The sequence below is a fragment of the Oncorhynchus masou genome, chromosome 31 (assembly GCF_036934945.1).
Source record: "Oncorhynchus masou masou isolate Uvic2021 chromosome 31, UVic_Omas_1.1, whole genome shotgun sequence".
Taxonomy (NCBI): domain Eukaryota; kingdom Metazoa; phylum Chordata; class Actinopteri; order Salmoniformes; family Salmonidae; genus Oncorhynchus; species Oncorhynchus masou.
The window spans coordinates 32,245,190-32,256,896 of record NC_088242.1 but is presented as its reverse complement, the minus strand read 5'-3'; the positions used below and the strand labels follow the sequence as shown (position 1 = coordinate 32,256,896).

Genomic DNA, 11,707 nt, shown 5'->3' with positions numbered 1-11,707 from the left:
TTGTTCTGCTGTAGGTTCAGCCACTCACCTTGTGGTCAGCTAGGAGGGGGTTGTTAGAAAGAGAGAGAGAGAGAGAGGGAGGGAGAGGGAGGAAGGGAAGAGAGGAAGAGTTATTTCCAGTTGCTGTCTATCCTATGAATCAAAGCCTTCATCTCCTATTTTCATCTCCTATTTCTGCCCCTTCGTGTCTCCAGTCGGTATTCTAAGCCCTGGTCTCTTCCAGAGTATTTATAGTTGGGCAGCTAGCATTCCCATCTGGTGTTGATGGACACACGGACACAACTGACCTCACATTTAGTGATCCACACAGCTGAATGTGCAATGGGGGAGAGGGCAGCATACATGATCAATGATATATACCCTATTTATATGATCAATGAAATATACCCTATTCATATGATCAATGAGATATACCCTATTTATATGATCAATGATATATATACCCTATTTATATGATCAATGATTATACCCTATTTATATGATCAATGATATATACCCTATTCATATGATCAATGAGATATACCCTATTCATATGATCAATGAGATATACCCTATTTATATGATCAATGAGATATACCCTATTTATATGATCAATGAGATATACCCTATTTATATGATCAATGAAATATACCCTATTCATATGATCAATGAGATATACCCTATTCATATGATCAATGAGATATACCCTATTTATATGATCAATGAAATATACACTATTCATATGATCAATGAGATATACCCTATTTATATGATCAATGAAATATACCCTATTCATATGATCAATGAGATATACCCTATTCATATGATCAATGAGATATACCCTATTTATATGATCAATGAGATATAACCTATTTATATGATCATTGAGATATACCCTATTTATATGATCAATGAAATATACCCTATTCATATGATCAATGAGATATACCCTATTCATATGATCAATGAGATATACCCTATTTATATGATCAATGAGATATACCCTATTTATATGATCAATGATATATACCCTATTTATATGATCAATGAGATATACCCTATTTATATGATCAATGAAATATACCCTATTCATATGATCAATGAGATATACCCTATTCATATGATCAATGAGATATACCCTAATCATATGATCAATGAGATATACCCTATTTATATGATCAATGAGATATACCCTATTTATATGATCAATGAGATATACCCTATTTATATGATCAATGAGATATACCCTATTTATATGATCAATGAAATATACCCTATTCATATGATCAATGAGATATACCCTATTCATATGATCAATGAGATATACCCTATTTATATGATCAATGAGATATACCCTATTTATATGATCAATGATATATACCTTATTTATATGATCAATGAAATATACCCTATTTATATGATCAATGAGATATACCCTATTCATATGATCAATGAAATATACCCTATTCATATGATCAATGAGATATACCCTATTCATATGATCAATGAGATATACCCTATTTATATGATCAATGAGATATACCCTATTCATATGATCAATGAGATATACCCTATTTATATGATCAATGATATATACCCTATTTATATGATCAATGATATATATACTCTATTTATATGATCAATGAGATATACCCTATTTATATGATCAATGAGATATACCCTATTTATGTGATCAATGATATATACCCTATTTATATGATCAATGATATATACCCTATTCATATGATCAATGAGATATACCCTATTCATATGATCAATGAGATATACCCTATTTATATGATCAATGATATATACCCTATTTATATGATCAATGATATATATACTCTATTTATATGATCAATGAGATATACCCTATTTATATGATCAATGAAATATACCCTATTCATATGATCAATGAGATATACCCTATTCATATGATCAATGAGATATACCATATTCATATGATCAATGAAATATACCCTATTCATATGATCAATGAGATATACCCTATTTATATGATCAATGAGATATACCCTATTTATATGATCAATGAGATATACCCTATTTATATGATCAATGATATATACCCTATTTATATGATCAATGATATATATACTCTATTTATATGATCAATGATATATATATACCCTATTTATATGATCAATGATATATATACCCTATTTATATGATCAATGATATATATACCCTATTTATATGATCAATGAGATATACCCTATTTATATGATCAATGAGATATACCCTATTTATATGATCAATGATATATACCCTAGTTATATGATCAATGATATATATACCCTATTTATATGATCAAAGATATATATACCCTATTTATATGATCAATGAGATTTACCCTATTTATATGATCAATGATATATATACCCTATTTATATGATCAATGATATATATACCCTATTTATATGATCAAAGATATATATACCCTATTTATATGATCAATGAGATATACCCTATTTATATGATCAATGAGATATACCCTATTTATATGATCAATGATATATATACTCTATTTATATGATCAATGATATATATACTCTATTTATATGATCAATGATATATATACCCTATTTATATGATCAATGAGATATACCCTATTTATTTGATCAATGATATATATACTCTATTTATATGATCAATGATATATATACTCTATTTATATGATCAATGATATATATACCCTATTTATATGATCAATGAGATATACCCTATTTATATGATCAATGATATATATACTCTATTTATATGATCAATGATATATATACTCTATTTATATGATCAATGATATATATACCCTATTTATATGATCAATGATATATATACCCTATTTATATGATCAATGATATATACCCTATTTATATGATCAATGATATATATACCCTATTTATTTGAATCTGTAAATAAGGTTTCAAGGATACTTCATGTGAAAACAACATTCTTCCCATGAAGCTAGACATACGTACTGCATGTCTGACCTGCATAGATGACTACATTAATGTCTCACAGCTGTCTACCTCTCCCTGAACTATAGCAGTAGGTTGGGACTCACTGATTTTCATCCCAAGCACGGTTTTAGCCCTGCTGAGCTAAAGCCTAGGCATTCGTTTGAGGCGCTCATGCAAGTAGTCAGGTTTCAGGCAAGGTTACCTCTTGGACAGAGACAATAGTGGCAGACTGTTGATTGAGGGGACAAGTGACCTGCCCTTTCTCATAATACACACACAGCTAAGAGTAATGAGTAAGTTGTTCTTGACGACCTAGAACAACACACACACACACACCTTTTACAAGGTTGTTGCGCGTATGTGAGGTGGGTGAAGTAAGGGGGAGAATCCGATAGACTCTGTGTTTGTCTGTCTGTGTGTGTGTGTGTGTGTGTGTGTGTGTGTGTGTGTGTGTGTGTGTGTGTGTGTGTGTGTGTGTGTGTGTGTGTGTGCATGCATGTGCCCAGACAGGTGTGCAAAGGATGTTCCCCCATAATGAAAGGGGGGGCCATGACTGAAAAAGTTTTGGTAAGTGCTGATCTAGCTAATGATTAGAGCAAATATCGATGGGGAACCCCATGCTCCAGTCTATGTATTTATCGACACTATGCTGCATCAGTTGGGCTACAGGTGATAATGCTTATTGCAAAGGAGTACAGCAGCTTGATAATATCCACCAACATGTCGTTAGGCTCATTTCTGGACATTCATTTAGAAGTAAAAGTTGCCAGAAGTAACTTTCTCACAGTCATTCTACAGACAAAATGACATGCCAGGCGTGGTGAGGGGTACACAAATAAGCATTAAGCGGTCTTGGCTTTTACAGGGGTAGAGTGGTGACTCTCTGAACTCATTTGGATAGTTTTCCCAATTATTGGCCAAAAAACTCTGAATTGGGCAGACTGTGAAAACACAGCCTTCGAATTAGACCAACAGTTCAAAAGTAATACGAACATTATTGGTATTTCCGATGAGATTGGGATATATTGACCAAATTATCATGAATATTTTGTATTTTCTCTGCAAAATTCACCAGGAACAACCATTTCACAGCTATTTTTTTAAGTCTCCTGGGGGGGCATGCCCTCGAACCCCCCTAGAAAGATGTCGACCCCGGAACCCATTAACCCTGACCACCAAATATGTAACACAAAGTCACGCCCTTGCAGACAGGGATGTGGATACTGACAGACAGTCCAACAGGTCGCTGCTCAACTGGGGAGGAGGGGGAATTTAGAGCTTTGAGCCCCCCCCCCAGCACATTTCTCCTCCCCCCCCCAGCACACTCTCCTGTCTGTCAGGGTTGAGCCCCTCCCCACTTGTTGATGGTGTCACCTATCATGGTGTCGTCATGGAATTGAGTGACATTCCAGATGCTATGATGTCATTCTGTTGATCACAGACATAATTCTAACCAGACCTTTCTTATTCATTTCAGTTACTTATTTAATCAGGGGCATCATTTCAGCTAAACCTTGGGTACGGCAAAGTGACGGGGATTTCTTTAAAAAAAGTGACTGCATTTACTTTGGGACAATGACTCCCATTGTTAGGGCGGAGACATGAGTATCTCATCATTCATCATAGATCTCTGCTCTATATGAAGCCAGACATACAAACAAATACTGCTAAACTTCATTTGCATTTTAATCGAGATTGGAATGATTTTAATTGCCTATTTTAAATCATTGGTGTTGAGCTATGATATGGCGACTGCCATACCCAATTGACACTCCTGTATTTAATCCTCTGTTCTCTCTTACTTGCTCTCCCTCTCCTCCCCCCTCCTCACATCCCTCCCCGTGTCTCCCAGAGCTGCAGAGAGGAGAGAGTGTGGTAGACAGGCAGGTGAAAGAGGCTCGTACTAAATGTCGTTCCATCGCCTCCCTGCTCACCGACGCTCCGTACTCCAATTCCAAAGGAGTTCTCATGTTCAAGAAGAGACGCCAGCGTGCCAAGAAGTTCACCCTCACCTGTTTCGGCCGCGCGGAGGGGGAGGTGGGTGCTGAGACTGGGGGAGAGACAGAGGGGGAGGTGGGTGCTGAGACTGGGGGAGAGACGGAGGGAGAGGAGGAGGAGGGGAGTTCCTTCCCCTCGGGTTCAGAGGTGGATGAAGAGGGCTTCACTGGAACCTTTGACCCCACCTGGGACAGCGGATACCTGGACCTGCTGGATAGGAGGAGCTCCGCCTGTCCGTCCACATATAACTCAAGGTCCCAAACACCAACCAATCAGAGCTCAGGGTTGGATTCCTCGGCTTATCAGAGCCCAGAGATGAATGTGTCAATCAATCAGGGCTCTGTGGCGAATGCCCCAGCCTATCAGAGCCCAGGGCTGGACTCCATTGCCTATCAGGGGAAAGAGACGGAGCAGTCTGAGCAGCAAAGGAAAAGGGTCACCCATGTCGCCTATAACCCCGCCCCTAACCCCTCCCCGGCCGCAGGTTTGTCAAACGGGGGCCCTGTAGGGGTGAGTCGGGCCAGTGTGGTTCTGACCCCCCCCTCTCACACACCTTACCTCCAGCCTGACCTAAACCCTAACCCTAACCCACCTGGAGGGATCCATAACCGCACGGCATGCCCCTTCACCTCCGGCCTCGCCCCATCTCGCCGTCCAGTCACCCCTGTCATCTTTAGACCCGTCCAGCCCACTCCTGCCGTAACTATCGTTTCCAAACCCACCGCTGCGGTATCCATGGTGACCATTGCCCCTCCTCGCCCATCAGGGGGGCCCCAGGCAAGGAGAGCGGTCTCCAGTACCTCTCTCTATATCCCCCCTAGACCTGCTGCTGCCATCCTCTCTCCTACCTCTGCCCTCCCTCGTCCTCCGGTTCTATCTCCTCCCTCTCTGGCCTCAGCTCCCTTCTCCCTTACCTACACTCCCTCTCAACCTTTCATTCCTCCCTCTGTCCATACTGCCACCTTCTCTCCCTCTTCTGCCCCCTATTCTCTTCCGAATCATCCTCCTCAACCCACCCAACACTTCTGCTCCTTGACTGCTCCTCAACCTTTCTCTCCACCTCCTCCTGCCCCCACTCAACACTTCTCTGCTCCTCCTCGACAACCTTTCTCCCCTCCTCCTGACGCCCCAGTCTATCCATCCTCTGCTGTGGCTGCCCAGTCCTTCTCAGCTCCTCCTTCTATTAATCAAGCCTTCCCTCCTTCCTATCTCACACCTTACTCTCACCCACCCCCCCTTGCTCAGACCCAACCCCCTCTTCCCCTGACCTTCAACCCCTATGTTGCCACTGCGACCCCCTCTACTGCCCAGCCCCCATCCTCTGATTCGCTGTCCTCCCGTGAGCAGCGTATCGCCGTCCCTGCCTCCAGAACAGGCATACTTGCGGAGGCACGTCGTCGCAGCAACAAGAAGCCAATGTTCCGTCCGTCTGTGGAGAACAAGAAGGACGTGTCTCCCAACCCGGCCCTGCTCGAACTGCTCCAAAACCCGGACGCACCAACCAGGATGGGTCCACGCCCCGGTTCCAGTCCAGGCTCCATGGGGCCTAGTGGAGGAGTGGGAGGTGTGGAGACTGGAGGTGAGTCTGGCCCTGAAGAGGACTGGTTGAGGCTGGGGGCCGAGGCCTGTAACTTCATGCAGGCCCGGAGAGGCCCCAAGCCCCCTCCTGTGGCACCTAAAACGCAGGGCCCTCCACAGGTACCCCAGTTAGCAGGGAAGGGGGTCAGCTGTTCGCCCGTAGGCAGAGCAGGATGGATCGCTATGTGGTGGAGAGCACCCCCTCCTCACCCCAACCCTCTCCAGGCCACCCCCGCCAGCCCTCTCCCACTCTCTCTCTCCCCTCTCAATTCAGATACTCCTCCAGCTGCAGAGCCCCCCCTCCCATCAGCTACAACCCCCTCCTCTCCCCCTCCTGCCCTCCCCAGGCCCAGCGCCAGAGGGCGGGGGTAGCAGGGCAGGGTGGGAGACCAGCGGGGCATAAAGCCGCCCCTGGGGGTCAGAAGGCTCAAGGCATCAAGGCTCTGGACTTTATGAGTCGCCAGCCCTACCAGCTAAACTCCTCCCTCTTCAGTTACGGGGGCGGGACTCCCCAGCAAGCACAGGCCTATCAACAGCAGCCGCGCATGATGGACGGCTCCTACGGGCCCATCAAGACGCCACGTGTGTATGAGATCAAGCGCTTCTCCACGCCACCTCCCACAGGCCCCTCCCCTACGATCATTGTCCCACGGTCAGCGACCACACTGGGAGAACCGCTGTGGAGGTCTGATATCATTTCTCCTCTGCCCACAGCCACTTCCTGCTACCAATCCCCCTCTAACAGACCCTACCAGCCTCAGCCCCAGTGGGTCCCTCCTCCTCCAGCCCCCAACGCCCCCCTGCCTCAGCTCCCTAGCTTCCCCTCTGCCCATGTCCCTAACCCTCACCCCTATCCCTCCGAGCCCCACGCCCCTCAACAGGGTAACAGGCCGTTTAAGAGTGCCCCTGATCTCAGTCCTCTTGTCCACACCCCACCTTGCCCCGCCTCCACCATGCCTTCCAGAGTCCCTCGCCCCAGATTCAGCACCTCTAATCTGGGTCTGCAACCCAGTGTCTGGCGCCCCGGATCCACCACGCACTGAGATTGCAGGTCATGGATTGGCACGAAACGACAGGAATAAAAATCCCCCCACATTCTGTTGTGATTTTGTTTTTTGGTCTTTGTCACGTCTAAGAAAATGTTAGTATAGTGCATTGCAGGCTTTTATTGATTTCTTGTTTGGGCACTATTGCAACTCTTGGATCACACCACCCATTTCATAAATTGACCACCTCTGTTTCTCTTCATAAAAAATATTGTTTGATGTATAGTTGATATGTATGCATATATGAATGTAAAACAAGTATTTAATGACAATCAGAAAGATAAAAAGTGATCTAAAATGAGAACGACATGGAGAGGGAGAGAGAATGGGACACGATGTGAAGTTTAATAAAGTTTATTTAAAGCGATGGGGTCCACAGAATAAAGGTGAAAGTAAAGAATGAAGTTGAGTGATAAACTGATACATGGAGGATGTGCTGAAGACAAGCCTGTGGAACGAGAGAGTGATGGAGGATGGAGAGGAGAGATAGATTAGAGGAGAGATAGACTGGAGGACAGATAGATTATAGGAGAGATAGATTAGAGGAGAGATAGATTAGAGGAGAGATAGATTAGAGGAGATATAGACTGGAGGACAGATAAATTAGAGGAGAGATAGATTAGAGGAGAGAGATTAGAGGAGAGAGAGATTAGAGGAGAGATAGACTGGAGGACAGATATATTAGAGGAGAGATAGTTTAGAGGAGAGATAGATTAGAGGAGATAGATTAGAGAGATAGATTAGAGGAGAGAGACTAGAGGACAGATAGATTAGAGGAGAGATAGATTAGAGGAGTGATAGATTAGAGGAGAGATTGACTAGAGGACAGATAGATTAGAGGAGAGATCGACTGGAGGACAGATAGATTAGAGGACAGATAGATTAGAGGAGAGATAGATTAGAGGAGAGAGACTGGAGGACAGATATATTAGAGGATTGATAGACTGGAGGACAGATATATTAGAGGACAGAGACTGGAGGACAGATAGATTAGAGGACAGATGGACTAGAGGACAGATATATTAGAGGATTGATAGACTGGAGGACAGATATATTAGAGGACAGATAGACTGGAGGACAGATAGACTGGAGGACAGATAGATTAGAGGAGAGACAGACTGGAGGACAGATATATTAGAGGACAGATAGACTGGAGGACAGATATATTAGAGGAGAGATCGACTGGAGGACAGATAGATTAGAGGAGAGATCGACTGGAGGACAGATAGATTAGAGGACAGATAGATTAGAGGAGAGATATATTAGAGGATTGATAGACTGGAGGACAGATATATTAGAGGACAGATAGACTGGAGGACAGATAGACTGGAGGACAGATAGATTAGAGGAGAGACAGACTGGAGGACAGATATATTAGAGGACAGATAGACTGGAGGACAGATATATTAGAGGACAGAGACTGGAGGACAGATATATTAGAGGAGAGATCGACTGGAGGACAGATAGATTAGAGGACAGATGGACTGGAGGACAGATATATTAGAGGACAGATAGACTGGAGGACAGATATATTAGAGGACAGAGACTGGAGGACAGATAGATTAGAGGAGAGGAAATAAGAGTCCTCTCTAAGAGACAAACTGTTCGGTAATATGCTGATCTGTTAAAGACGAGGATGGACTATATGCCTGCGGTGTGCTGCCATTGTGGCTTTATCTCGGGGGGCTAACACAGTCTCGTGGAGCGATGACGGGCACCGGTTCAAGCCCCAGTTGGTCACATAAAGGCCTAAATCTGAAATAGAGATCTGACTCCGTTGCAACTATATTGTACTTATTATTGTCATGATTATTGTGATTATATTCTTATTCTGAATATTATAAAATAGCCTGGGTTTTTTTTTGGGGGGGGGGGGTGCTTCATGTGATTGTGTCAGAGTATTGCACAGTAGTACATCAGGATGCATTTGTTAGACGTTTTCCCCACTTCATAATGTGCACCCTTTTATTGTTATAAGGAAGGGAGGTGAGGGGTGGAAGGGACGGGAGGTAGGAGGTTGTGGTGATGATTTGTCTGATTGTTGATATGCGAGCTGTTAAAAGTTGTTATTCTGTGGTACAGAGAAATAAAACTAGAAACTGAAACTGAAACTCTCCAGCTGTCTGTCTGTCTCTACCTATGTCACTGACATCATGCCACCGTCGCGGACTCCGAAGTCTTGCTCCCAGACAAACTAAACATGCTCGCTTTGAGGACAGTACAGTGCCACCAACACAGCCCGCTACCAAAACCTGCGGGCTCTCCTTCACCGCAGCCAACAATCACAATCACACTGCACACTGCCCTAACCCATCTGGACAAGAGGAATACCTATGTAAGAGTGCTGTTCATCGTCTACAGCTCAGCATTTAACACCATAGTACCCTCCAAAATTGTCATTAAGCTTGAGACCCTGGGTCTCAACTCCGCCCTGTGCAAATGGTTACTGGACTTTCTGACAGGATGCCCCCAGGTGGTGAGGGTAGAAAACAACATCTCCACCCCGCTGATCCTCAACACTGGGGCCCCACAAGGGTGCGTTCTCAACCCTCTCCTGTACTCCCTGTTCACCCATGACTGCGTGGCCATGCACGCCTCCAACTCAATCATCAACTTTGCAGACGACACTACAGACGACACTACAGTGGTAGGCTTGATTACCAACAACGACGAGACGGCCTACAGGGAGGAGGTGAGGGCCCTCACACTCAGCTTCCATGTCAAGGCCATCAGACTGCTAAACATCCATCACTAACACTGAGTGGCTGCTGCCAACATACTGACTCAAATCTCTAGCCACTTAATAATTAAAAATTGGATGTAATGAATGTATCACTAGTCACTTTAAACAATGTAATTTTACATGTTTACATACCCTACATTACTCATATCTTGTGAATATACTGTACTCTATACCATCTACTGCATCTTGCCTATGCCATTCGGCCATCGCTCATCCATATATTTATATGTACATATTCTTATTCATTCCTTTACACTTGTGTGTTTAAGGTAGTTGTGAAATTGTTAGATTACTTGTTAGATATTACTGCATGGTCAGAACTAGAAGCACAAGCATTTCGCTACACTCACATTAACATCTGCAAGCCATGTGTATGTAACCAATAAAATTGGATTTGATTTTTGAATATGAAGGACTGGGTAAGAGTTGTATTATGATCATATGGGACAGTCCCTACCTTCATCCACTTGTGGTAATAACTGGTACTGAACTCGGCCCTGTGGCTCCCTTGGCGTTAGGCCCTTTTTGAATCTTCATACGCTAACTATCACGAGCGCCCCTCCTATTTTTAGTCCTGTTGATCTCCAGTCATCTGGTTGAGTGCTGAGTGCTGGACTCTAAACACTGATACATTTTACAATGTTATTAGAGTAAAGACATCAGAAGAATCAATTCGCTCTCTATCTTCCCCCCTCACTCTCTATGTCCCCCTCCCCACTCTCTAACTTCCCCCCTCACTCTCTATGTCCCTCTCCCCACTCTCTATCTTCCCCCTCACTCTCTATGTCCCCCTCCCCACTCTCTATCTTCCCCCTCACTCTCTATGTCCCCCTCCCCACTCTCTAACTTCCCCCTCACTCTCTATATGTTCCCCTCCCCACTCTCTATCTTCCCCCTCACTCTCTATGTCCCCCTCCCCACTCTCTAACTTCCCCCTCACTCTCTATGTCCCTCTCCCCACTCTCTATCTTCCCCCCTCACTCTCTATGTCCCCCTCCCCACTCTCTAACTTCCCCCCTCACTCTCTATATGTTCCCCTCCCCACTCTCTATCTTCCCCCCTCACTCTCTATGTCCCCCTCCCCACTCTCTATCTTCCCCCTCACTCTCTATGTCCCCCTCCCCACTCTCTATCTTCCCCCTCACTCTCTATGTCCCCCTCCCCACTCTCTATCTTCCCCCTCACTCTCTATGTCCCCCTCCCCACTCTCTATCTTCCCCCTCACTCTCTATGTCCCCCTCCCCACTCTCTATCTTCCCCCTCACTCTCTATGTCCCCCTCCCCACTCTCTATCTTCCCCCTCACTCTCTATGTCCCCCCTCCCCACTCTCTAACTTCCCCCTCACTCTCTATGTCCCTCTCCCCACTCTCTATCTTCCCCCTCA

The 11,707-nt window shown here is 44.2% G+C and overlaps 1 protein-coding gene across 1 annotated transcript in view; it reads left to right on the top strand.

Moving 5' to 3' along the window:
• Positions 1 to 9,565, top strand: part of LOC135523812 (synaptopodin 2-like protein) — a 13,645-nt gene extending 4,080 nt beyond the window's left edge. The window contains 2 exon segments of the mRNA XM_064950741.1: positions 4,810 to 6,675; positions 6,678 to 9,565. Of these exon segments, the coding sequence (XP_064806813.1) occupies positions 4,810 to 6,675; positions 6,678 to 7,576 (2,765 nt within the window). The 3' untranslated portion in view covers positions 7,577 to 9,565.
• The last annotated feature ends 2,142 nt before the right edge of the window (positions 9,566 to 11,707 follow it).